At 47.3% G+C, this 27,991-nt stretch overlaps 1 protein-coding gene across 18 annotated transcripts in view; it reads right to left on the bottom strand.

The window, feature by feature from the left end:
- The window catches only part of KIF1A (kinesin family member 1A), a 185,458-nt gene that overhangs the window by 65,832 nt on the left and 91,635 nt on the right, over window positions 1-27,991 (bottom strand). For 17 of the 18 annotated variants that reach the window (XM_056807410.1, XM_056807411.1, XM_056807414.1 and 14 more), the window contains 6 exons: window positions 27,304-27,376; window positions 26,974-27,067; window positions 24,943-25,091; window positions 23,648-23,826; window positions 21,554-21,691; window positions 5,407-5,525 (listed from right to left, as the gene is read on the bottom strand). In XM_056807410.1, the coding sequence (XP_056663388.1) occupies window positions 5,407-5,525; window positions 21,554-21,691; window positions 23,648-23,826; window positions 24,943-25,091; window positions 26,974-27,067; window positions 27,304-27,376 (752 nt within the window). Of the gene's footprint in view, window positions 1-5,406; window positions 5,526-20,234; window positions 20,556-21,553; window positions 21,692-23,647; window positions 23,827-24,942; window positions 25,092-26,973; window positions 27,068-27,303; window positions 27,377-27,991 lie in introns of all 18 variants that reach the window. The other variant, XM_016425327.2, reaches the window with a different exon arrangement.

Below are 27,991 nucleotides of genomic sequence, written 5' to 3'. Positions count from 1 at the left end.
GGGAGACACCAGTTGCCCCATGGAAGTTATTTTGAAGAAAGGCTGGGTGTCTTAAGGAAGAGGTAATTTTCTGTATTGCGAAAGAAGTAAGGAAAGTTCAAAGCTTCGCCCTATGATAGCTGTTGCCCCTTCCCTTTCTTATTTAGAAAACCCAGGCATATTTGTTGTATTTAATCCCAACACTGGAGGTAACTGGGATTGAGAGGCAGGATGGGCTCTAGAAGGCAGCACCAACATTCACTTTAATTCCTCTGCCCTCGGACCCGTGCCAAGAGCAGCGGACTTAGCTTCAGAGGGTCTGGGCTTGAGGAACTGCCTTTGGACCAGCCTCAGCCTTCTTCTCTGTACGAAGGGCCAACGAGAGTCTCTGCTGTGGGTGGTAACTGATACCTTTACAGAATTTGATGGTCAAAGGGCTTTCCAGCCAGGATCTCATTTGCCAGAGGAGGGAACTTGCCAAGGATCACCCCCGAGAAGGGTCAGGGGGCACTAGTGTAAGGAGACTAGTGAGCACACCCTATTGCTATTCCTCTCACAATTGGTGGCACCCACAGTTTTCTTTAGGCTGTGGCCACGTTCTTGCTTCGAGGAGTTCAGGAATAATTAAGTGTCACTGACTTCCTTTCCATCCAAACCCTCAGGATGTCTCCTCTCAGGAGTTTCCGTCTCTGGGCAGACAGAAGCTGAGGGTAGTTGGGGCTCTTTGAAGGGAGCCCGTCGTAGCCCTCCCCTCCGCCTACTGGGCACTCTGCCTTGGTTGCAGAAAGAGGGTGACGTCTGTAGAGTGAATAATGCTGCCTACTAAGGGCTGATGACAAGAGGCCCCTGGCCCATTCTGACTGGTCCCGAGCTTTGTTTAGAATGGGGCCATATCCAATGAGCCTTCTGCTCATCACATTGACAGCAGTGTGTATCTCCCAGCAGATCAGGAAGAGACCTCGAGGTCATTTTAGAGAGGAGTAAACTGAGGTCTAGAAGGGGGAGCCGACTTGCTTGAGGTGACAGAATCAGGATTTGAATCCTGGTCCCTGAAGCTCATCCAACCCCGATTTGCCTGCGATGGGATTGAAAATTTGAAGCGGTGCCATGCCCATCTTTAGTTAGAGGAGCCTTGTTCTGGGCCAGAAGATAGAACGAAGACCAACAGGTAGCAGTTAGCCAATGGCTGGTTGGGCTCCGAACTGGGAATGATTTTTGATGGTTTGGATCTGCCTTCCATGCAGTGAGCTCCCGGGTTCTGGAGAGGTTCAAACGACTGGAGGACCCCATCAGAGGGGGACCAGAGCAGGCAATTCCCTAGATGGGGAAGAGCTGGGCTGAGGGAGCTCTGAGTTTCCATCCAAGTCCAAGAGCGACTCTAGCTCCTAGTTGGCCCCAAGGCAGGTCAAGGTGAAGCCTGTGACCCCTTGCCAGCTGGGAAGACCAGCGCGTGATTTCCTGAACCTCCCTTCTATTTATAATGGGGCTCCCCAAGGCCAGCGTTATTTTAAGGCCAGCTTGGAGTGTTATCAGAGGTGTTTCCAAATGCTCGGGGGCAGCCAGGCTCGCCATTCAAACAAGCTGGAGCAACACAAACAAACTTTCACTAGCGGTCAAAGAGGGCTCTCCATTCCCTAAACAAACAGCTGGGCCGATTTTGAAAAGCAAAGAGATTCACCAAGATAGTGACTGTTCCAGGGAGGTTCTGCACACTGAACCCATAGGGGAAGACTGGGAAAGGGAATCGGGGACTCTTCTGGAACAGAGAGCAGGCGGAGAAGAGACGAGACTGGAGGGGGAAGCAGCGACAGCAGAGAGCCTGAAAGGCTGATAACTAGAAAACCTGGTGGCAGCTCCCAGGGAGGAATGACCTGGAAGCAGTGAGTTTTGTGTTCCAGTGAAGACAAAGGTCAGCCTGCAATGGCCCTCCAAGCTCTTTTCCGTTCACAGGAGCCCGGATTTAGAGCTAGAAGGGATCTAGTCCAACCTCCTCATTTGACAGATGGGGAAACTGAGGCCCAGGGAGGTTTAATGATTTGTCCCAGCTCTCTCAGCTAATGAAGAGTCTGATGAGCTGCTAAAGCCTTTCCCAATAAGATTATCTTTCTCCTCCTCTGAATGTATTTCATATGGATCTTTTTATTTCCATGTTTCCTCCCCCTTCTCCCCATTATAGCGTATGCTTCTTGCAGACAGAACTGCTCTTGACTTTCTTTGCATCCCTATCACGCAGCACAATACCTGGCACTGATTGACCAAGTGCCACAGCAGCTAGGTTACTGGACATGGAGTCTGGAAGATCTGGGTTCAAATCTTGCCTCCAACCTTTAATAGCTGTGTGACTATGGGCAAGCCTTTTCTTCCTAAGCCTCAGTTTCCTCATCTTTAGATGGGAATGATATTAAAACAGATAGTATCTAGCCAACTCCCTAAAGCTCACCCTCTGGGTCTCGAACAAGTGAAACCACACTTGTTAGTGTCTCAGAGAGAAGCTAGAGGTTATGTCTCAGTCGGGTCCATGTCCTCCCCATGAAGGTGGTGTAACCAGATTACAGGAAGTTGGAGGGCACCAGAAGTGACCACATGCACTCCTTGAACCAGAAGCACTCCCATTACTCACTACTTCCCACTCTGGCTTTTGACTCAGATTTTTAGAGTCATCGTATCGTAGTGGAGATAGCAGTGGGCTGGGAGTCGGAACACTGTTCAAATCCATCCTCTGACAAATTAGCTAAGTGACCATGGACAGATCTCTGAACCTTGGGTAATTCCCTAGGACTTGCTCTCTCCATTGGTAGAGGAAAACCCTCACACCAGGAATCTCTAGCACTGAGGAAGTGCTAGGTTAGTCTTTTCTGCTGGGTATTATTTTCACACCATAAGGTCTCATTCCTGTGTGCATTTTTGAGCTGCTTCTCCCGGATGCCTTTTCTTTAGCATTGCTCCCCCTTTTTCTTGGGGGTCTTACTGGCTAGATACAGCTCTGTGGGCCAGGGCTGACATTTAACTGGAGCCAAAGGCTTTGGGAGCCCAGGGTCACCAGGAAATGGGATACTTTCATAGAGAAAACTGAGCACAACTTTTTACATCAGTAGAAGCACAGACTTACCATGGGATTCTGCCTTCCCTCCCACATTTCATTCATTCATTCATTCATTCATTCATTCATTCATTCATTCCATCAATATTTCCAGTGTGTCCTGTGCACCATAGACTTGGGTGGACTTTTTCTCAGAAGCTCAGCCCCTTCAAAATTGTGGGCTATTTTAGCCATTATCCAGGGCCAGACTCACTGAAGGCACTCCCACCTTTTTATTTAAATCACAAAAATCCCATTTTCCAAGAAGGGCCCATTGGAGAGAACAGTCTCGAATTCTGGTTGTGCCTGAGGGTAATGCCAAGTCCTATTTTTGCCTTCCTTCTGTTCTCTCATCAGGGTGTGTTTTTCCCAGACAGCTGGATCCCTCCTTAATCATCTAGACCATGTTAGAGGGCTTTATATCTATTTATGAGCTAATTATGGTAGTTAATCTTATATAATTCATCTCTTAAAATGCAGAGCATATCTCTGGTCTTTGGAACCTGCTGACTCACAAGCTTGAAAAAACCATTAGAAATTACAAAGTGATCATTTGATAATAGGGGCCGACAAATTTTAATTGAAGCCCATTAAGTCGGTGGGGTTTTGAGGGGGATGATTTTCCTCCCAGGCTGTTTTGTTCTCATTATAACCATGCTGCGAGCTGGCCAAATTTTAACCCATCCTGGGATGTCGAGGATGCCTACCCAGGATGCCCTGTCCCACCTTCCATGCAGGGTTTTGTCTTGTTTTTTAAACCTTTACCTTCCATCTTAGAATCAATGTTGTATATTGGTTTCAAGACAGAAGGGCAGTAAGGGCTGGACAATGGGGATGAAGTGACTTGCCCAGGGTCACCCAGCCAGGAAGTGTCTGAGGCCAGATCTGAACCCAGGACCTCCCATCTCCAGACCTGGCTCTCAATCCACTGAGCCACCCATCTACCCCCTCCACGAAGGGTTTTCAATAAAGAAAGATCTGAGCTTCTAGTGAAGTCAGGTAGGGGAAGCACCTTGTAAATTGTCCCATCCTTGGGAAATATCAGTAGATCCTAAAGTCCTGCCCCAGTCCCTCACCCAACATACTTTGCACTTCTCTCACACAAGCCTCTTGGGCTCTAAGATGCCTCTCAAACACCATCTCTTGTAGGGAGTCTTTCCTGATCCTCCCTCTCCAAATATCTTGGATTGAGTGACTCTGAGGACTCTTGTTGGTACCAAGTACATAGCGTGCTGGATCTGGAGATGGGAGGTCCTGGGTTCAGATCTGGCCTCAGACACTTCCCAGGGATATGACCTTGGCCAAGTCACTTAAACTCTACACTTCAGTTTCCTCATTTGTAAATAGTTGGAGAATGACAGCATCTACCTTTCAGGGTGGTGGAAAGGGATCCTTTGGAAAGAGTTTTGCACATCTCAAAGCTGTGGGCGATGATGATTTATTTGTACACTTGTCTCCTCCATTAAAATGCAAGCTCCTTGAAAATAGAATTTGTTTCCTTCTTTGTGCATCCTCTAGCACCCTGTCTTGTATGTAGTGGGTGCTGTAAGTACTTGCTGATTGATTTTGACCTTTGGCTTCACAAGGCTCACAAGGTATGCCAGGCACACCAGGCACCTAGTACACATTTAATAAATTCTTGTTGATTGATTGATTGATGGAGCCCAGGAGGACTTGTGTATATTGCTAATGGAGGGAGGAAGAAGGGATGGAGAAAACCAATACATCAGTGGGAGCAGCTACCATCTTGGAGAGTTAGAATTGTGAGCTTTAGAGCTTGAAGAGACCTTAGAGACCATCTAGTTAGTTTGAAAAACTGAGGTCCACAGAGGGGGAGAAACTTTTCTGAGGTCACACGGGCAGCAAGGGTCCGAGTGAGAATTCAGAGCCTCTTTCGAAGCCCAGAACAGGATGTGGTACCTCTTAGACACTTGATAAGTGCTTGTTGAATAAATGAATGAATGAATGATATCAATGATAAATACTTGTTGAATGGATTGGAGAATCAATGAAAGAAGAACGAATGAAAGAGAATAAATAAAGTAGGGGGGAAAGTCCAGATCTTGTATTAGGGCCTGGGTTTTCCACAGATACGGTAACATTATGGGTTACAGCCCTCTCCAAGGTCCTGCTCCAGTGCCCCGTGAAGGAGAACCCCACAGCCTCTGCCAGGCACTCTGACTCCTACAAATCCAGGGGTGTTCCCACTAAGTCCTGTTGCCTATATAAGGAAATCCTCTTTTCCCAAAGTAGCCTCTGGGAAGACTAGAGCTTCCCCTGCACTCCTGGTGGGGGTGGAGCTTCCTGGGGCTGGAGGAAGGTCAGAGGGTGACCCAGCAGGCACCTACCTGAGATGGCCTGGACAGCCACGCGAAGGAAGCCCTTCACTTCACCCTTCTCACTGACGATGGCCACGCGGTGGACCAGGGGCACAGGGTAGAGCAGATTGCTGAGGTACACGAAGGCCCTGAGGGAGAGGCAGAGGAGAGTGGTCACTGTGCCCCGCTGCTCCCTGGGGCTTGCCAGGCACATGGCAGGCTGATGGGCAGTTGGTATCACCACAGCTCACTGCTCACACCACAACAGCGCTGCAAAGCAAAATGGAAGCAAGACAGCCAAGGCCAGCCGGAGGAGGAGGTGGAGGAGGAGGAGGAAAAGGAGGATGAGGATGAGGATGGGCATGAGAAGGCAGAGGGGGAGTGAGAGAGGGACTGAGCCGTGCTTGCTTAAGGTGGGAAAGACAGGCTAGTCAGGTCCCAGGGAGTCAGGTCAGTGGTATGAACTTGAACTTGACAGTGACTTAGTGACCCTCCCCACCCCTCACAGGCAGTACCTTTCAGTCTTTCATCTCCCCTGGGTAGGGGAAAGGAAAGGAATTGTCATCATGGAAGCTAGAAAAAGGACATCTGGCCACAGAGGACTGGAGAGCTAGTCAATAAAAGGTTGCGAGATGGCTTGCTGTCGATGAAGTCCAGAGGGGGAAAGGAGGGAAAAGGGGAGAAGTTCTGGGACAGGCTGCAGAGGAGAGATGCAGGAAGGAAGGCAAAGAGAAGGAAGCAAAGAAGAAAGAGTGAGTTCTGAGAGGTAGAAAGAAGAAAGGCAGAAAGGAAGGAAAGGAAGGAAGGAAGGGAAGAAGGGAAACAGGGGAAAAGGGGAAGGAAAGAAGGAAGGAGGGAAGAAAGGAAGGAAGGAAGGAAGGAAGGAAGGAAGGAAGGAAGGAAGGAAGGAAGGAAGGAAGGATGAAAGGATGGAGGGAGGGAAGGAGAGGAGGAGGGAGAGGAGGGAAAATAGGAAAGAAGGAAGGGAGGAAGGAAGTGGTGAGGTCACAGCCCAGAGCCGCCTACCTCCTGAAGGAAGGAGGACAGAGACCTGTACAAAGTCTGAGAGAGAAAAGGAATTTCCAAGTAGATCTTTCAGCCTGGGCCTTCTGGTTGGGGATGAACAGAGTCTGGGGGAAGGGAGAGGCTCAGGTCTTCTAGCAAACTGAGAGGCAGCGGAGGGGTGACAACCAAGGTCTTGGGCACCTTTCTCTATATCTAGGTTGCTGGTGGCTGCATCTTTCCTGGCATTCTGCTACCCCCAGCCCCAATCTAAGGCCTGGGGTCTGTTAAAGTTCTAAACTTCTCAGATGGAATACCAGATGCTTGTGGAATAAAACAATCCCAGTTCTTGAAAGGAGGGAGAAGGAAGAAAAGAACACACTCAATTTCTGCTTCTCTCCAGGTCTGCTTAGATGTCGACATGGATTTTGATGAGGCCAGCATCTCAAGCTGACTCCTACATTTAGCAGAGTGCTAAGAACCAGAAGGGCTGAGTTTGAATCCTGACTCAGACATTTCCTAGCTGTGTGAACCTGGGCAAGTCACTTAATCTCTTTCTGTCTCAGCCCTCTCATCTGTAAAATGAGGATGTTGGATTCTTTGGCCTTTAAGGTTCCTTTCAGCTCTGTAAATATGGATCTAGGCCACCTGGCTTACTTGTTCTTCATCTATCTACAACATTCTCCCCTTGCCCCCCACCTTTGCCTACCTATTCCCCATACCTGGAAAGCTCCAATTCTCCTCTCATTGCTGCCTTTTTGGAAACCCCAGCTCCTTTCAGAGCTCAGTTACCTCATCACTTGCTCCCCAAGACCGTTCCTCTTTTGAGGGCTTTCCCCAACTCCTGCCTGCACTGTTCTTGTGTATTTGCTTTGGATGCATTTTGTACAGGTCCACGTTGCTCCCTGCCCCACCTCCCCAACAGAATTCAAACTCCTTGAAGGCAAGGACTGTTTTCATTTTCGTCTTCCTTTTCTCAGTGCCTAGCCTCGGACCTGGGAGACAGCAGGCCTTTAATAGAAGCTGAGCATGAATGAACTGGTACCAAGCCATCCCCACTCCAGGAAAACCCTCTCTACTATGTGCATAAATGTCTTCCACTCACTGGGATGATAGGAAGCGTCATCTCTGCAAATGAAAGCCACATTCCATGGTATAATGCAGACAGATGTTTGCCCTGCCCCACCTGGGAAGGGGCAGACAGATGTTTGCCCTGCCCCCACCTGGGGAGGGGCAGACAGATGTTTGTCCTGCCCCACCTGGGGACTGCACACTCCAGTCTAAGCTCTCCACTTGCCTGCCCCAACCCCCAACTCTGGTATCACAGCTTAGACAACATCAGATATTCCCCCACTCCTCAGTGCTATGGATCAGTTTTTTAATGCAGACACCCAATGGGAAGCCTGATGTGAAGAACTCTATAACTCTGGAAGGATGAGCCAATGAGAGAAAAAGGGATCCATACATGGACAAATATCATAGCTCTCAAGCTGGAGGGACCTCAAAGGACAACTTCTTCATTTTTCAGATAGGGAAACTGAGGTCAGAAGTTAAGTGACCTCACCAGACCTTAAAGAGCTATAAGAGTCATCAAAGGCCATCTATTCCAAAGTCCTTGTTTGTAGTGTCAGTGTAGTTGTGTCAGAGGTTGGATTTGAATCTGGGTCCTCTCACTCCAAGCTATGGTATTTCAGAGGCTGCACTGAAAATAGTATCAACAGAACTTCCCAGGAGGGAAGGCACCTCAGAAGTTATGAAATCCAATACCATGACAAATAAAGGGTCTCCCTTATCACATCCCCAGCTAGAAGACCCTCAGAACCCACTGGCCCTTTGGAGAGACTCGGCTCTCACAGGGAGGAAGTTTTCCCTGACATTGAGCCCTAAGTTTGCCTCTCTGCAATTTTCACCCCACATTCCTAGTTCTGCCTCTGGGGCCAAGCAGAATAAGGCTAATCCCTCCTCTACATGACTGCTCTTTAGTTACTAGCAGCCAAAGGCCCCTGGAGAGGTTATATCTGGACTTCAATTCACACTAAAGTACAAATGACTAATAGAGCTTTTCAAGAGTAGATTGCAATTAGGGGAAAAGGAGAGAGAAGAGAACTCTAGTCACTTTCCAGAGAGGCTACATCTCTATCATGCTACCCTTTTCCTGACATCAAGCCCGACCTCTCTGCACCTTCTCTTCTTGTTTCTCCTGGTTTGGTTCTCTGAGTCCAGAGATCAAGTCTGGTCTTTCTCCTGATTCCCGGGGGCTATCATGCATCCTCACCAGCCTTCTATTCTCTAAGCTAAAAATGCCCATCCTTAGATGGCAGGCTCTCTAGCCCCTTAGCTGTCCTGGCTGTCTTGTAGGTGCTTCCAGTTTGTCAATACTCCTTTTTCTAAACTGGGGTACCCAGAATTGGGCAAAATGCCACAGCTAAGCCCAGGGCAGAGGACAAAGGGTTGGCCACCCCCTTCTTCTTCAGGCTGTCATCATCCATCTGGAGCTGGGATGGGCACCTACTGTCACTATCTTTTGTTTTCAACAAGTCCTGTCATTTTATTGGAATAGGGAAGTCCTCCCCAACTGAGGAAGCCACCACCATCGATTCTGCTCAGCATCCCCTGCTTTCTAATTTCAGTCTCGAGGAGCTGCCTGGGGTCCTGAGAACTCAATGGCCTCCCCAGGATCACAAAGCACCTGAGTGGCCAAGGGAAGACTGGCTGCTCCCAGGGTCAAGTGTGGCTGAGGCCAGTCTGCTCTCTTCTAGGAAACACTATCTTTTGATTGCTTTGTTCTTCTTGACCACAGGGCTCCATGGAAATGGAGTAAGCCATCTTTGAAAGGACAAGGAAGGTCCCAAGTTCTACTGCTCCTTCATCAATAAGTTTTCCCTTTGGGCCCTGGGCAATCTTACAATGGGCAACAACCTCCTTGATTTTCTCCCCTCTAGTCAGGAAAATGACAGCAAGGTGCCACATTGGCTAGAGCTCTGGCTCTGGAGTCAGGAAGATTTATCTTCTGGATTCCAAATCTAACCTTAGACACTTATGAGCTGTGTGATCCTGGGCAAGTCTGTTTACCTCATTTTCCTCATCTGTAAAATAAGCTGAAGAAGGAAATGGTGAACCACTCTAGTATCTACCAAGAAAACCCTAAATGGGGTTACAAAGAGACAGACATGACTGCAAAACAACTAAAAGCCAGGGAAATTCTTGGAGGGAGAAGAGAGTTATATATGCTACACAGACCCATGACCTAAGGGCAGGGCTTCCTGATGGTTAGCTCCTGGAAAGGAGCAGGGGAGCTGTTCTCTCCCTTTGGGGCCTTCCAGTTCTAAATCCAAGATGCATGACCTATACCTCTAGCCACCCTCCATTTAGGACTCTGGAGTCTAGAAAGGCAAGCATAGTACTACTGTGTGTGCAGGCAGATGGGGAGAAGGAGGGAGGGAGGGATGGCTCTTTGTCCTTCCACAGCTGTGCTCCTCTGACCCTTCTTTCCCCACACTGAGGCCAGCACTGCCTTTCTCTGGGGGCCCCAGGGGCTGAGACTGGCAGATTGTTAACTACAACAATGTGGGCATTGATGGGCAGCAGAGACATAGCTCTTGTCACCTCCATGTCACTTCTCTCATGTAGGAAGGGCCTTGGACCATCAGGAGAGCTTGGCTTGCATAAGTTCTGCAGAGATTCAGTTATGGGCCATAAGCATCCTCTTTCCCACCCTCAAACTCCCAGGCCTGACCCTTTCCTGGGGCTTTTCCTTGAAGGAGAGGGTTTTCCTCTCTAAAGATGCTCAATGGCCAGAATGGCCAGGGGACAGAAGTAGGAGCTCCAATCCTTAAGATGAGAGAGAGAAACCTCATGGAAGACATATGCTGGATAAAGACGGCGAGGGATGAGGGAAGGACAAGTGACGTGGTCCAGGAGGGACCCTGAGGGAAGTGAGGCCCAGAGAAGGACCTGAGGCCTGGCTCCTCTTTGACAGATGAGGAGCCTGAGCGCCAGGAAGGGGAAGGACCTTCTTTCCCACCTCATCAGTAGGCTGTATGCCTGTGTCCTTAAGGAAACTGTGCCATTTCTATCATCTTGTATAAGATAAGTGATTGCAGAATCATCGATTTAGTCTTGGCTGGAACCTTAAGTGTCACCAAGTCTGACCCCTTGTTTTACAAGGAGGAGGGAGGCCCAGCCATGTTAAGTAACTGGTTCAAAGTCACACAGGACTTGAACTCTAGTCATGGGCCTCTTTTCACCAACCTACTTCTCCCTTTGGGTGCACCACTCATTCCAGTCGAATGGAAGTTCCTCGAGGGTGGGCAATGTCTTGTTTTTGTCTTCCTGTCTCCAGTTCCTAGCTTGGTGTCTGGCATGGAGAAGGCATTTAAAGAACCCTTGGAAATGCTCTTTCTTGACTCTGGGGAAAGGAAATGATTATTACCCAATATTTAAAGTGTTCTTATGAGGAATCAAAGTTTCTCAAGGGCAGGGATCTAGCACAGAGTCTGCAAGATGGTAGGCACTTAAATATTTGTTAATGGATTGAAATTGCTTGATTCCTTGAACTGAAACAAATAGGGCAGCTCTGGACCATGGATGCCCATCCCTCATTTACAATGTGAAAGAATCACTTGTCCAGGGACTGGGCAGAAGGCAAAATGCTCCTGTTTGGGCATGTAAGGTCCTATTGGCTTGGAGATGTCTAGGAAAGGCGTCGGGCTCTAGGTGCTCCTCACTCTACAAGAGAAGAGAGCTATGCTGACCCACTGTGGAGTCACACAATGAATACTGAAGGAAATTGAGGCAGGGCTTCCTCTTACCCAGAGCCACACAGCTAATAAGCATCTGAGGCTGGATTTGAATTCATGAAGATAAAGTCTTCTTGACTCCAAGACCTGTACTCTAACCACTGTACAACCTGGCTGCTCCTCCTAGGGTGGGGGAAGAGGATTTCACTAAAGACACAGGTGAGGCAGTGGGGACTGCACAATAACTTGGGCCCCACTTGCCATTGTTTCTCCCAAAAGCCAACTCTTTCTGATAGGGACCAACACATTCAACTTTCATGATTTCTGTACCATTGAAAAGAGATTCCCAAAAGCCACTGGGTAGAATCTATTGAAGTCCTCCTTGGAGGTATGGCTTTGGAGCAGTCAGTCATTCAGGGCTTTCAGTGGGAACAAAGCATTAGGCCATCCCTTGGTTTTTCATTGGTGGATCTGATAAACATTGACCTATTTGGTGCACATCACTGCACGAGATGTTGGATATATGAGGACAAAAACAAGAAGAAGGAAATCCTCATTCTAACCTTCGAGGAACTTACATGCTACTGGATTTCTCAATGTACCTGGGTGTGGCTGTGGGGGTTATTTGCCTACAATCTTCCTACTACTATTTTTAACTTTTACCTCTTCCATCTTGGAATCAATGTTGTGTTTTGGTTCCAAGGCAGAAGAATGGTAAGGGAGAGGCAATAGGGGTTAAGTGACTTGCTCAGGGTCACACAGCTAGGACATGTTTGAGACCATATTTGAACCCAGGACTTCCCATCTCTAGACCTGGCTCTCAGTCCACAAGGCCTATCTGCCTTGTTACCTACTACTTTTTACAGAGGGAACCCAGACCAGTGCCATTGGAGTGCCCCTCTGTCTTTCTTTATCCTGGATTTTGAAGGCACTTCAACACAATGATCTCAAAGGTTCCTTTTCCAGCAATAACAAAGGTGGATTGAGACTCCTGGTCCATGGAAGGTTGTGTGGTACAGGGAAGAGGGGGTTAGATTTGGAGTCTGATAGCTGAGCTCTACCTTGGCCGTGCTGATTTCTTCTTATGCAACCCGGCAAATCATTTCCCTCCTTGGATCTCAGCTGTATCCTCTGTACAATGAGGAGGGAATCAGATGAGGTGACGTCACTCTGAGGTCCTTCTAGAACCCAAACTTACAGTTGTCCAAGAGCATTCAGCAGGTTCTACCTGCACCTGTATCCTTGTCCTCCCACATCTCACATTCAAGTGTTCCAATATTCAAGTTATGAGGCCAAAGGCCAGGTTTTCCTTTTCTAAGTGTCTATACTGTAGACTTCCTAAAAGAGTGAACCTCCTCATGTGGTCCCATCCCAGTGACATCCTCCTCCTCCACTTCTGACAAACAAAACATCAACCCATGATTGAAGTGGGATGAGCTAGAGGAGCATCTCATCAGAGGCGTTACTTGAGGGCCTTCATGATCTCCAATGTCCAAGGCCACTCCTCATTCAGTCTCCTTTCCCTCCTAGCAAACTGGCCTTTTCACTGTTCCTCACAGGGTACACCATCTCCCGTGTCCACACCTTTCCCCAGGCCATTCTCATGCCTAGAGAGCATTCCCTTCTCCCTTAAGCCTCATAGAATTTCTCCCTCTCTCCAAGGCTCTGCTCAAGCGCCACCTTCTCCAGTGTGTCCTCCCTCCCTAACTACCTGGCATTCATCCTGCATATGGCAGACGCTACTACGCTACAATGGCTGACAATGGATTGAACCATTCCTTCAACTGGCATTTGTAAACATAGGTATTAAATACCATGTGTAAGTGCTAGATGCTGGAGACAAAAGGGCAAAAACGAGAGGATCCTTGATGTAAAAGAGTATTCTGGGGGTTGGGATTTACAGTATCGGTCTGCTTTCATCTTTGGTGCCAGGGAGCAAAGGGAACTGGATGTTTCTTCCACCTCTGCTGCCAAGGGTTGCCCCTGGACCCTCTAGAGCATTTGTTTCTCGTTTCTGAATGAATGGCCAGCCCTTTGCTGGGCAACACAGGAGAGAGGATGATGTAGGGTGGAAATTAGAGTGGGGGATGCTTCAGAAGGAAGAACAAAAAGATGACCAAATCACACTTCCATTGGAGGCTAGCCCAGCCTCCTTTTGCTGCCTGAATTGATGTCCTTCATGGATCTACATCCTTCCAATAGGACTTGGGATCTGAGAGCCAGGGGAAGACGCCTCCAATTGTCAAGCTCAAAATGAATGTGGGAAAAACAACTTCATAAAAGAAACCTGCTGAAGAGCAGAGCCTCCCCCCAGACTGAAGGCTACTGAGAATTCCAAGAGATCAGGGATGGGGCTGGATGAAGAATCAGGACATTAGCCACGCCCTGAACTTTCTGTCCATTAGATTGAAGGTCCCTTGAAGGCAAGCCTAGTCCACAATTGCTCTTCTAACTCTCACAATATCTAGCCTGGTGCTTTGTGAAAAATAGGCATGTGACAAGTGGCTGTCATTGAACGAACAATTGAACAAATCAGTTCTCGTCGTGGGGACCTACCGATTTCCATTCTACTTCCTGAACCTACCGGGCTCTGCATGCAATAGGCTTTGGTAAATATTTGCTGCATGAGTGAACTGGAGGATACTTTATTTGGAAGATTTATCCCAAAGAGGTAAGAGTACACAACACCTCAGGGGACATGAGGACAAGGCTCTGGCATGCCCCAGCTAATGTGGAGTCAGGAGACCTGGGTTCAAATCCCAGATCTGCTGCTCAACTGTGTGATCTTGGGCCAATCACATCTCCTTGCGGGGTTCTCCTGGTTATTATTTGCCAAATGAGAAGGTTGAACTAGTCATCTAGTCTGACATCCTCGTTGCCTCATTCTCCCTCTCATCTGTTGCAGATGCTGTAAGGGGGATCCTTCCTCAGCGATATGCGATCCTGCAATTTCTAAGGTCCACTTTTTAGAGCTATAACCAGTTCTTCATATGCAAATGGAAAACCCGCTTCATGGTTTATCTTCAGTACACTGTTAGTGCCAGGATCCTCTGCCCTCCCCCATTCTTCAAATGCCCCAACTCTCTCCTCTTGAATATAGCTGAGGGTCTGAAAGACTAACCAGAATATTAGCCTAATTGTGGAAGGAAGTTATACTTTTAAATCGCATCAGACACATTTCAAAGTCAGGTAGAAAGGTTTTTCAGGGTTTGGGGGACTATCCAGATTATAGCCCTGTCAACAGTGTAAACAATCAATAGTTGATAATATTATGGGAACTTTGTTACTTATTAAGAGACCAAGAGAAAAATAGGTCAGGGCAGATCAGGGAATGTCCTGCTGTGGGTTAAGCTGCTCACAGCAATCAAAAACTCAGATTGGGCAGGGTCATTTGGTCCAACCATATGCAGGAATCTCTTCTATAGCATTCTTTTAACGTGTCCATTTAACTTGTGGTTGGATACTCTCAATGTTGGGAAACTCACCTCTTCATAAGGATTCTAGAACTTCCCCCACCACCACCTTTTTAAAATCCTTACCTTCCATCTTAGAATCAATCTAAGTGTTAGTTCCAAAGCAGAATAATGGCAAGAACTAGGTGATGGAGGATAAGTGACTTGCCCAGGGTCACAGAGTTAGGAAGTATCTGAGACCAGATTTAAATCTAAAACCTCTTGTCTCTGATCTTGGCTCTCAATCCACTGAGCCACCTAGCTGCTCCCCATTCAGTTGTTTTTTTGGATAGGTCTAGTTAGTCTGGAGCTCCTCCCTATATTGAGTTGAATCTGCCTTGCTCTAAATGCCACCCACTGATGACCTTGTCATGCTTACACTTGTACCTCTCCATATAGGAGGCTCATTGATTTGGAATGAGCTGTTGGTTCTGCAGAAAGGCAGTCAATCCAGGGAGCCAGTGACCTTTCAGAGTGCTGTCATGTTGGAAATCAGTAACAGTGCAGTGCCTAGAGGCTTGGGGCTAACTTAGAACTGCTGGGGGAAATATAAGGCAGCCAGGCATTGGATTGTGCCCACCTGTTAAAAACTCGAGGCCCAAATAGCCCTAGAAATAATATCATGGTTTGCTGAGAAGAGCAGGCCACAAAGGGAGCCAGTCATGGGTATTTGAACTTTATCCTTTTCCCCAGTGGTCATCTTGTGACAAGGAGGACATGTTCCCATGAAGGGAGAGGGGAGTTTGGAAAGGGAAAGCTACATGCCTTGAGGGGAGTGATATTCTAAGGAAGCTTTGAAGGGCAATGATGTGGCTCCTGCCATCTTGCTCAATAAAATCCTCTGACTTTGGTATGGTTTGATTGACAGCTCAGCCCACCTAGATCCTGAGTAAATTGCATTCGCCTTAAAGGCATCCTTGGAAGGGCTTTATTCTTTAGTCCAGTACCATTTCCAGGGACCACAGCATACCATTTATGCTAGTAACAATATTGATTCTTGGGGCTGAAGGAAAGATGGCATCCTTGGATTGCATTCCAAGTACATGCCTTATGGGCTCCTACTTTGGGAATCAGATTCCTTCTCAAGATTGAAAGGCAAAGATCCAACTGGGCACACCTTCTGTTTATAGACCCTGACTCTACGTGTGTGTGTGTGGGGGGGGTCTGTCTCTTCTCTCCTATCTTCTCTCTGTGAGGGTCTGGAAGGAACAGCTGGGATTGTGGAACTCGGTCCTCTCTGGGCCAGTGCTTTGTAAATGCTTACTGAAGCAGATTGATAATGGTGTCCAATACTGAACATTTTATGAAGATCCCATTGGTGACATAGTCTCTTCTCACTCCTCTCCAAAGTCTTCTTTTTGGGAACTGGCCAACTGAAAACAAATGGATCAGACCCAAGAGGGGACCTGCATTAGGAGGCAAGGAGTCTGTTTCCCAAAGTGGAGAATGCTTCTCTGCAGTCACCTAAGGGAGGACCAGCACACATGCTTGATGAGGGCCATTGAGGGAGAATGCAAAAACAGTGCATTTTGGGAAGACTGGCCCACAGGCATGTTACCAGTTTGACTTAGAGTCAAAGATGTCTAGAGTTGAAGACCCCTCTGAGATTAGTTTAATCACAATGTTATGGATGAGAAAACATTGTTACTATTTCATCCTATGGCTACTAGCCCCTGTCCGAGGCCAAGTTCAGTTTCTTTCTCTGACCCATTATCTCTTTCCCTCTACTAGTATTCTGGGTCACTAGAGAAGCAGGGATCTTTCCTCCCTGGGCTTTGAAGGTCTACTCTTGGCTTCAGTTACCATAGCTGACATTTCTATTGCATGTTAAGGTTTTCAAAGCACTTGATATACTTTATATCATGTGATCTTCAAAACGAACCTTTAAGGTATGTGCTCTCTCATTCCCATTGGACAGATGAAGATACTGAAGCTGGGGAGACTTGCAAGGTTACAGAGCTAGTGTCTGAAGCAGGATTATAATTCGGGCCTTCCAGCACTCTTATCAGCTAGACTTCCTGATCACTAGACATAGAAATTCCAAAACCATGCCTTGCCTCTGCTATGGGCATACAATGCCCTGATCAGTCCCCTTATAAGCCAGTCCAATCTTGCTCAGTATATCTGGAATTGCCTCATCTCTATGACAATCTTTGAAGATTTATTTTCTTCCTTCATCTCTTTCCTTCTTTCTTTCTTCCTCTCTCTGCTTCCCTTCTTCCCGTTCTTACATTCTTTTCTGTCCCCCCTCCTCCTGGACAGATCTTTGTATTATTACAAAATAGGAATTTCTAACACTTTCTCATCAATATTGTTTTCACATCATCTCCATCTGTACCTTTCTTTTCATAATGCTGCCAAAATTTGGGGTCTGTTTTCAATGATCACTTCAGGGTGTAAGGTACTCATCCATTGCTCCCAGTTTCTCCCCTGACTTCTTATGCTTGGTAGGGATGGCCAGGATAATCTTTGGTTCCCTCAGGGTTAACCTATTAAGCTTCATTTCCTTCTAAAGGACAAAGTAGGAATGAAATAAGATGTTAATTTTTATAGAGAATACTCCTCCTCCTCCTCAATCCTTAATTCTCTCAAGCATTTCACTTGAAGCCATGGAAAGCAATTCTGGATGAAAAGGAAAGAATGTTAGCCATAGGGAAGAAGGGACTGAGGGGTACCTCTGAGCCTAGGTGCAGGCGATCTTTGAAATCTCAGAGCGTGCTACTTTCCTGAGAATGACTGTGCAGACAGACAGGGCGGGAAGCTTGGGAAATCCCTCTGAACTCCTAGACCTGGAGCCTGGCTGATTTCTCCCAAAGTGGTTTTACCCAAAGAGAAGATATGAGTATATCTTAAAACCCAGGAAGGATGAAAAGTGAGGGGAGAGAGGTGAGCAGGAGCAGAGAGAAAGGAGGGTGAGGCAGTGTGGCACTAAGGAATGAGGGAAAGAGCAAACACTAACCACAAGATTGGTGAGGTGCAAAGATGGCATGCTCAGACCAAAGAAAAGCCTTTTAAAAGGAAGACAAAAGTGAAATAACCCCTCCCCACCATTTTGCTAAAGCTTTGTAGAGAGAGCCAGCAGCTAAAAAAAAGAACTAAAAAAGGATATATAGATATAGATATAAAAAATCAAAAGACAAAGGACCCAATTATCAACCATCAGAGCACAGTTCACAGAAAATGTGATCTGCACAGCTGCTGTCCAAGGATGCCCATTTTGAGTCTAACCAAAAAGGTTCAGGAGATTCAAAATAAAGGGCTTCCAGAGACCATCCTGTAACCAGGAGGTTGGGGAGGGAAGTTCTCCTTCTTTGGTTGATTTAGTTCATTTTATAATTTTTGTAAAATCTCAGATTTCCCAAGAGGAAAAAAGAAAAATTGGAAGAACCCAGCTCTTTCTGTCGGAGACTGCAGGAGCCTACATTCCATTTCTTGCCTGTTCCCAGGGCCTTCTTGCTCTGTGCTTTTTCCCCTCCCAACCCTGCCTCCCTTTCTGAAAATCTCCTTTGCTGGAGAGGGGAACATTCCAAGCTGTCCCAGATATTAAGAAAGACAGAGCTGGAATTTGGTATCCGAGTATGTGATAAACCAGACCGACTTTTCCTTAGTCTCCCAGAAAGCTATCCCCTTCCTAAATGTTCCTAATTTTTACTGTTTTTTTAGGACTCAGAGATATTATATCCCCCAAGAAGACTCTTCCTAAAAAGCAAAGCTGGAAAGTCCAGACTAAAATTTTTGTCTATTTCAAGAGCTTTCTTAAGAACAGAGCCAAATGGAGTCAAGGGTGTTGAGACCACCATCTTTGAGCAAACTAATGAGCTCTGTGACTGACACTGCTCTTTCAGAGGGTCACTTGAAAGTCGATGAATATTTAGGATTCAAATCCCATTTGATTGACCTTCTCTGCTAAATAGCTCATAGGTTGAACCTGAGTCAGGTCAATGGGGCTTTCCCCAAACCCAAAATTAGCCTAGTGATTGGGTAAAGAACCTGTTTGCCTAGTGGGTTTTTAGAACCCTTTTCTCCATGACCTAGACCAGAGGAAGAGATGTTTCGACTTCCAGTGGCTGTTATATTAGAATCTTGGAGAAAACACTCTACTCCCTGCAGCCTGGGTTCCTTCTGGGGCCTCTGAAGATGCCCCTTTCTCCTCCTCTGACATGGTAAAGCTCTTGTTATTTCTTGCATAATAAAGATGCCAAAATGTTTTCATTCCCTTTGGACTGGCCTTCCTTTCTGGCACATCAGTCTGAGGTAGAACTGAAAGGGACCTCAGCTTTTGTCTAGTCCAACCATCATGTCTTAGAGGAGAAAACTGAGGCCCAGAGAAATGAAAGGATTAGTTCCGGGTCACAGGGAATGAGTGGCAAAGCGAGGCTTCGAACTTAGGTCCTTGGATTCCAAATCCAACACTGTTTGGACTCCCTTTCCCTTATCCTGTCCATATTCTCCATCGAGATATTTCCCATCTTTCATCTGACTCATCATTAACGAAACTCTTCTCAGCCTAGATAGCCATTCATGTGCTGTTGCTGGAAATCCTCGGGTTTTGCTAGACCACTAGAAAGCCTTTCATCCAAATGAGCCCATCTAAACCTCATAACAACTCTATAACAAGTACGGAAAATGGTACTCTCCCCCATTTGACAGATGAAGAAATCAAGGCTGAGGAGAGAGATTCAGTGATTTGCCTAAGGTCACAAAACTAGTTTGTAGCAGAGTTAGGACCTGAATACCTCTGTTTGCATCCTTTTCCTTGGGCTGGCTATTTCTCAGGTCTCTATTCCCCAGCTCACAGAAGGTCCTGTCCATGGTCCTGGGCCCTGGTAGCACAGGCTCACAGCCATGAGTGTTTCAATTACTCATGATGCAGGAAAAGAGGAATTCTTTAGTGCTAGTTTCCCAGCCCTTTGCCCCCAGGGCTCATGAGAGCTTTCAGGAGTGAAATGAAAGCAACCCCCATCAAGAACTTAGAAGGTGGATTTTCTGCATGCTCTCCATTTCCTTACCCACAGAGGAAGACTGGAATAGTGGTTAGAGGTGCTAGAGGCATGGCTTTGGGCTGGATTTGAGCCTGGCCTTTGACACATGCTAGCTGTGTGACCGTGGGCAAGCCACTTGTTCTCAGAGTGCCCCAGGTGACTCTCTAAGATTTATCCATAAGAGATGTTACCCTTGTTATCCTTGGACATTAGCAGAGGGAATCTCCACACTGGGACTTCCCCATGCCAATGAGATTACTCACTGAGAACACAAAAGATGGCTAGCTCCTAGAATCAAGGTCACTGAAAGCTCCTTGACCAGCCCCAGTTACCACTTCCTGCTGCCTCTGACCAATGGCAATCCCTCGCTAAGCTCCATAATAGATTCTACCAGACTCTGCCTCATGGCCAGTGCCTAACCCAACGGGCCACTTTCCTAGGATCCCTCAAGACTCCGACAATCACCACATCAACAGCCCTGCTGCCTCCTTCTTGGAAATGGTCCTGCTCTACGGAGATGCCCTGTCAGTGCCCTTTGGCTCTTGGGCATTTGAATGGATGGATGGTGGCCCTAAACATTGGTGGAATTGGTGCCCTCACAGTTCCAATTGAGCTCAGGCCGCAGTTCCCTCATGCGAAAGAGCTAGTTCCCTCCCAGCATGCTCTCCTGTAACCTCACCAACCTTCCTACTAAACTGAACAGGGGGGAGCGGTCGTAAAATGGATCCCGGCCACCATCACACAGCGAGCACTCTGGAAAGATGTCTTCCTCGAAGTCCTCCTCCTCCTCCTCCTCCTCCTCCTCCTCCTCCTCCTCCTCCTCCTCCTCCTCCTCCTCCTCCTCCTCCTCCTCCTCCTCCTCCTTCCCCACATGCTGCTCGTCAGCAGGCTCGGTGATGTCGGAGTCGGGGTTCGAGAAGGTGGGGGAGGGGGTGAGATCAGCCATGCGCTCGCTCATGCATGTGTTGAAAAGAGGAGAGCTGTTGCAGCCAGAGACATCTGAGCTGAGTTAGTACAAGATAGGAGAGAGGTTAACACCAACTATCCCAAACTGAGCAGGATAGAGAAGGAAAAAACAAACACGAGACGCCCCGAACGAGGACAGCCACCACCACAAAACCCCGCGCAGGATGCCCGTGTTGGTGATGGGACGAGCAAACACAAGACCGTCCCCCACCCAGCCTGCGCCCCTCACAGGAGCCGCGAGCGCCGTCAGCTGGAGGGACCAAGAGAGAGCCCTTCAATGGTGGCCTTCCCAGGGCGGGCTGGGCGTAGGCTGGGACAAGACAGAAACGCGTGCAGGGAGATCCATGATCCCAGCGGCCATGGACAGCCGGGCCTCCAACCTGGCCACTAGAGGCTGCAGGAGAGGGTCCCAGACGAGACCTCCCAGAGGACAGCCTCGCGCCCTTCCCATCAGAATGCTGCAGGCACAGGGTGCGAGTGATTCGTACAGCACAGAGATGGATGCTGGCAGCCCAGTGAGAACACACACACAGACACCAATGACCAAGGATGCCCACAAGGAGGCTTCCCCCTCTCTCTCCATCTCTTGGGCAGCGAAGGAGCTTGCTCTGGGCACAAGGTGTGGCCAAGAGTAGCCGTGCCATTGGCAGAGAGCAGAGGGATGGTGGCACTCATGGTGGGGTGCTTTGGAGCTCCAGGGAGGGGCGCTGGCGCTCAGTTCTCCGTGATTGGCCCACTCTCTGCTCACCCCCATTCTAGGTGGGGAGCAGAAATCTAGGCCTTATGGCCACGTCAATGGAATGACCGATACCTCCAAAGCTTAGTTCCTGTTTGTTCTTCCACTAGCACTCTCTCTCTCTGTCTCTCTCTCTCTATCTCTCTCTCTCTCTGTCTCTCTCTCTCTGTCTCTCTCTCTCTGTCTGTCTCTCTCTCTCTCTCTCTCTCTCTCTCTCTCTCTCTCTCTCTCTCTCTCTCTCTCTCTCTCTCTCTCTCTCTCTTTCTGTCTCTGTCTGCACAAGAAAAAGAATGCTCTCACCTGCCAACTAGGCGGAACCAAGGGAAGCGGTCGTAGAAAGGGTCCCCACCAGTCACCACGTTGTCACAGTCCTCGATGACGCTGGAAGGCACCTCGGCCGCCCGGTCATACATCTCACGCATCAGATCGAGTCTTTGCCTGGAGTGGGAGGAGACAAGTGGCCTGAGCTACAAGCAAAATTCCTGGTGGTTGAGGCAGGCGGCACAGTGGTTGCATTGGGACTCGGTGGGTAAACCTTGGGAGAAGGCTGGGTGCAGAGTGGATGGGAGGCTGAGAGGAGAGACTTTGAGGCATCGAGTGATGGGGAGGAAGCATTTTCTGTCTATGCCCAGATGTTGGCAATGTGGGGCAAAGCCCCAATCATTCTGCACCCTTTCTAGTTCAGCATGAGGGCACCCAACTCTCCTTCAAGGTCTCAACATAAACTTCCCTAATGAATACCTTGGAAAAACAAGGAGATTTAGGGCAGGAGGGGAACTGAGAGGGAGATGAGGAGTCCAGAATTGTATCTTGTTTGGGGCAGGGAACTCCCAATGTACAAACTCCCTCCCCAACAATGCAGATTGGCAATTCAATGGAAAGTTGGCATGGAATTGTCTGCACCATTAGAATTTGTCTCTTGCCTAGAGTCACAGAGCTAGTGTGTGTCAGAGGCAGGACTTGAACTTAGATTTCCCTGACTCCAAGGCTGGCTTTCTACCCTCTGCCCCACGTTGCCTCTCCCAGGGACATCTAAAATGTCCTGTGATTTTTGATAGAAGGGTGGCAGGAAATCATGACATTTGGACACAATCCCTTTTCCCTTTCTAAGTTTCTTTTCTCTAACTCAGCTCCATATAGAGTATTTCACAGAACAAACACAAAGCATCTGGATTTTAATTTTCACATCTACAATGGGTTCTCATAAGGAGGATGCCAAACAGTCATTGTTGATGACCATGGAAGGTCAAACCAGAGCATATCAGGGCAGTAGAAAGCACGTGGAGACACAAGAAAGACATTCAGGGCCAGAAAATGCTGGGACAGACGGAAGACCAAGAGAGACAACCTGGTCTCCATGCCCAGAATTATTCAAGAATAGACACCCACTGACGTATGATGTTGCTTTTCTTATCACAGCTGTAGCTTGGAATTTTGGCATCTGCTGTTAAGTGCCACAAACCACTCTCAGGGCCTGAAGGAGGGTGGTAGTGGGGTTCACTGGAGTTAGAGAAGTGACAGTGACATACGTGGGGGAAGAACTCATCCCATCTCGTAGTTTCCTGTCTTATCTTAGTGTGGAATGGTAAGCTCTGTTGTTTTTACGTGGCTGAAAGGACACAAGTGTAGTCAGTGTCTTCTAAGTTTAGCACCCTATAAATTCAGAGCCCTGAGACAACCTCACATTTGCCTTTCCTAGTGACACCTCTGATTTTCATCCATGTGTTTTACCTTGAGCAGAGACAGCATTGGAATCTTGCTTAGAAGCTCATCCATGGTCTTAGTTTCTAGAAACCAAAGGGCAACCCACCCAGAGTTGGGTTTTTATATAGTTCTGACTTCTGACTTCTCCCCAATAGGGGAAGGCAGGCTCTCTGGGTCATAGGTTTCCATAATTCTCCTTCCATTTAAGAAAGATGACACCCCAAATAAGCTTTAGTTGGGATATGAGATAATGCCCACCAAGAAGCACCAGCATGTAGCCTGCCAACACTTGTGTATCCAGAAGACACTGAGATACAGTGGAAATGATTGGTGCTAGTCAGAGGATGTGGGTTCAAAATCCACCTTGGATAGCTACTATTTATGTGATTCTGAGCAAGTCACTTCCTCTCCTTGAGCCTCAGTTTCCTTATCTGCAAAATGAGGGAGTTGAACCAGATAGCTCTGAAGTCCTTTCCAGCTCTAGATCTATAAGCTCTAAGGTAAAACAAAATCTGTTTATTTCATCAGCATGATCAGACCCTCTAAGGACATCACCTAAACCTATCTCTTCTCTTCAGTTCTCCAGCCTGCTTTTAGACCGTGGATTGTGGATGCTGCCTCCTCAGTGGACTTTCTTCTCCAGCCTCCCCCTTCCAAGGAGGTCATCATTCCTCATAACCTGGCCCCTACCTCAGTTTCTCTAGTGTCCAGTAATGTGTAGCACCATTCTTCTGGTCCTGGACCTCAACAGCCACGATGGTCCGTGGGAAAGGCCGTTTTTCTCTTTCTTTGGCAGCATCCGGGGGAAGCAAATCCGGAGGTAGGGGAGAGTAGAGAGTGTCCGTAAGGAGAACAAATTGGAATTGGACCTGGTGACAAACATAGGGAGAAAACGTCCAAGCATCTTTAGCTGCCATGATTCCAGTGGAAGATGCCACCTTTCCCTTCTCCCCCTCCAGCCTGGCAGTCAGATGCTGACCTATAGGATCTTTAGACCTTCACTAGGAGCTTTCTAGGAAGACAGTTTAATTGGAGAGTTTTTTTAAAAAACATTACCTTCCATCTTGGAGTTAATACTGTATATTGGCTCCAAGGCAGAAGAGTGGTAAGGGCTAGGCAATGGGGGTCAATTGACTTGCCCAGGGTCACACAGCTGGGAAGTGTCTGAGGTCAGATTTGAACCTAGGACCTCCCATCTCTAGGCCTGGCTCTCAATCCACTGAGCTACCCAGCTGCCCCTTTAATTGGAGATTTTTGAACCAGTGGTCCAGTAGAGGAAATTTCACCAGCCTGCCTTGTGTTAAGGTTTTACCTGAGATAGAAGTAGATTTCCATCCCAGTCACTTGGGTCAGCAAGTCAGCCACTCTTTCAGGTATCAAGGCCTCCCTCCCTTTTTGCCCCTCACCTAAAAGTTTTATTTCATTCCTAGGGATGAGCAATGGACACCTCCAGGGTATAGCATGGAGAAGGTGTCACTGTGAGTCCAAGGCTGTTTTTAGGAAGCATGATGTGGAGTCAGTGCCCCCTAGATGCTATCATAGAGGCACTATGTGGATCACTGAAATCTCTCCTGAATGCTCAGTGTAGGAGGATGACTCAGTGAAGGTGGCGGCGAAGGTGGAGTGCAGAATGACCAGGTGGTAAATGGGATGTAGGGATGAAAGGAAAGCCGAAGAGGACAGTTTCACTTTTTATGAGCACAGTCTGGGAAAGGGGGAAGTGTTTGCTTTGGTGTGTGCTGGGGAGAAAGACTGGACCCAGAAGCAGTTCACTACAGTGATGGAACCCCAGGATTGGCAGATCAAGGGTGGCTGTTCCATGGCGGTGAGTGGAAAACTGTATGAAGCAAATCTCAGGTCACTGGTTAGGTGACTGGTAGCAGTCACTGGAGGGAGGTGGTCTCCCCATACATCAACACTTTGGAGCCAAGGCCTCATGCTATTTGTAGCCCTGAGAACAAGAAGCTAACCAAAACACATCTTACCTTTTTCTTTAGTTCCACGCTAATGGCGTTGGCTTCCTTGAGGAAGATGGCATTGCCCCACAAGAGGTCTCTTAGTGATGTGAACTGGTACCACTTCCACTTTCTGAAGGCCCAAAGTGCCAGCTCAAATTCCCTCTCTGTCCACTGGACTGTCAAGAGAAAAAGCTCACATGGTCACTCAAGGGAAGGGCAGCCATCCTCCAGCACTGCCTTATGGAAAGCCAGAGATGTTACTTCTCTGACTTGGGAATGCTGGGACTGGTTTCCAGTCAATGCAGGGAGAGGAGGAAGTCATAAGGGAGCCAGTTGCCTCCCATCACCCTCATGTTTGGTGGGCTTGCCCAGAATAGGAAGCAAATAATGAGGCTGTTTATTGAAACAGATAAGAAAAATGGTAGAGACATCAAAGATGAGAAATGGTTTTCAAAAAACCATACAAGATAATACACATCAAACAAAACAAACGGGATAGTGAATAAAAGCATGACCATTACAAAGGCAAAGCCATACTGTGTCTTCTCTTTGATGACAAGTGCCAGAAGCAGGCCTGCCCTGTGAAATGAGTAGCTCATGAAAAGAGAGGATCATGAAATGCAGGGAATTTTAGCTTCAATTTGGGGTCATGGGACCAGAAGATCAGAGATCTAGAACTAGAATGGGCCTTGGAGGGCAAGAAGACCTTTTTATTTTAGAGATAAGGAAACTGAGGCTTCAAAGTTATGTCACTTGCTTAGGCTATCCATCACCCCATTTGGTCACTGAATAATGACTCTGACCTACTTTGACTTCTATGATTGTCCACAGTCCCTTTTCTTCTCTGGGCTACAGCATTTTCATTTATAGAATAAGAGGGTTGGACTCAATGAGTCTAGTCCCTTCTCCTCTCATGAGATCACTATGGAATGGGCCAAGCATCCAGATTCAGGAGAAAGGATGCTGGATTTGGAATCACAGAACTTAGTTCCAATCCCAACCCTGTCATTTCCTTCCTGTGTGAACTAGGGTAAGTTGCTTCTTTCTGGATGCTGGATCCTTTCTGGATCCTTTGCAAAATGAGGGGTTTGACCTTGATCACTTTTAAGGTACTTCCTAACTACTCTTTGTCTATGATACTATGGCCTTGCCTTGAATGGGCTGTTTGGGTTGCTTATTTTACCCCTTCAGTGGCAGTGGGTGTTGTGTGATCACAATTATTCTGGAAGATATTCCTGAAGCTTTGATGGGATACTCATTAAACACATATATACTGTCACAGGCAGGATAGTACAGAGGACAGACAGCTGCCCTCAAAGCCAGGAAGATCTAGGTTCAAATCCTGGCTTGGACACATACTAGCTGAATGACCCTGGATAATATTCAACTCCTCAGTGCTCTAGGCTAGTGGTATCCAGCTCAAAAAGAAATGGACCCTGAGACCATCAAATCAGCTTAGAAAACCACAAATTGACATTATCTATGTTGCATTGTATTCTTATTTATTTTGGTACAGATTTCACACATGCAGTTTCATCTGTTTCTGACTGCACTGAAGAGTGTAGGGCCAGGCTTTGACTACTCTCTCCAGGAAATTCTGTGACTGCAAGTTGCAGGCCAGCCCTGTTAGAAGAGTTTCTTCATCCAAGATTCCTTTTCACTAGCTGCTCCTATTTCATTACTAATGACCCATTAGCAAATTCTAGGAACTAATTGTTTGTTTATTTTCTACTCAGAATCTCAGATCTGGCAAGAACCTCCAGAATATTCTGATCCAACCCCTAGCTAAGTAAATATTCCCTCTTCTGTATCTCTAACAAATCAGGGCCTCTGTGAAGAAGTCCTTCAGGCAGTAGGAGCCCAGCCTCTACTAAGGCAGCCTGTGCTACTTAGGGATAGTTTTCACCAATGGAACTTTTCTCTGTATGTTAAGTCCAGATTTGCTTCTTTCTACCCATGAACAAAGAAACAAGGAACTATGGCTCCTGTTTTTTCCCCCTATGTTCTTCACTCATAACTGCTCTAGAACAGGGAAGAAACAGAGGATAATGTCTTTACCTTCATCTTCAGGCTCTTCCTCCTCTTCATTGACCTCTGGGTAATATCTAGAATCCATCTGCTTTTGCAAAGCCTCGAGCTTACTCTCATAGTCCTTTGGGAGAAGAAAGAGCAAGTGATCTGTCTGGTCTTCACCTTCCCAGATGTCCCCCACCCATATCATTGCATGCCAAACTACCAAGGATCTCTGGTTGGGGTCTCTTATTAAAAGGGCTGGACAAGTGAAGGTACTTTAAATGAATGGGAATTAACTAGCCACATCGGGGAGTTCAGGACAAAACCCAACCCAGAAGCTTGCTGGTGCCATCTGAAGGACTGTGAATTCTGTACCAGTCTCTGCTGCTCTAGGAGGTAGTTGGCTTCTTCTCTCTCCTTCCGGTATTGGTCCTCAAGTTCCTGGAGTCTATGAACGAGGAGGGAGAAAAAATAGAATGACAAAATGAAGCCAGTGCCCAGACAGGGTGATTTTCAGATGATGGGCATATTGACATTGACAATGATAATGGTGAGGATGGTGGGATAGGGTGGAGAGGGTGATGCTCTTGGAGTCAGGGAGACAAATTCAAATCTCAATTTTGATATGTGACCTGGGCAAATCATTATGTACCTTCAGCCTCAGGTAGCTTTCTAGGACTGAGCTAAGTCCTAGGCGGGTTATGGTATACATTGGTGAGGGGAATTCTCACAATGGGATGTTCTCACACTGATTAAATCCAAAATCCTTACAATATGTGCATAATAATAATAATTATTATTATTATTATTTCAGTTTGTACTTATGATCTCTTTGGCACAGAGAATTCCTGTTCAACAAACTCACTCTCTCAATATGGATCAGCATCTTTTATGCAACTCTAAGAGAGTTGTCTGGGGCTCTCAGAGTTTCAGTGACTTGCCCAGGGTCACACAGTCAGACTGTGTTACAGGCAGAATTTGAACCCAGATCTTCCTGACTCTGAGGCTGGCCTTTCAATGACTAATGCAAATTGCTTTGAAGAACCAATAAAAGCTCAAGGCA

This window comes from Monodelphis domestica, chromosome 8, assembly GCF_027887165.1.
Source record: "Monodelphis domestica isolate mMonDom1 chromosome 8, mMonDom1.pri, whole genome shotgun sequence".
In the NCBI taxonomy this organism is placed as follows: Eukaryota; Metazoa; Chordata; class Mammalia; order Didelphimorphia; family Didelphidae; genus Monodelphis; species Monodelphis domestica.
This window is presented reverse-complemented; position numbering and strand designations above follow the sequence as displayed.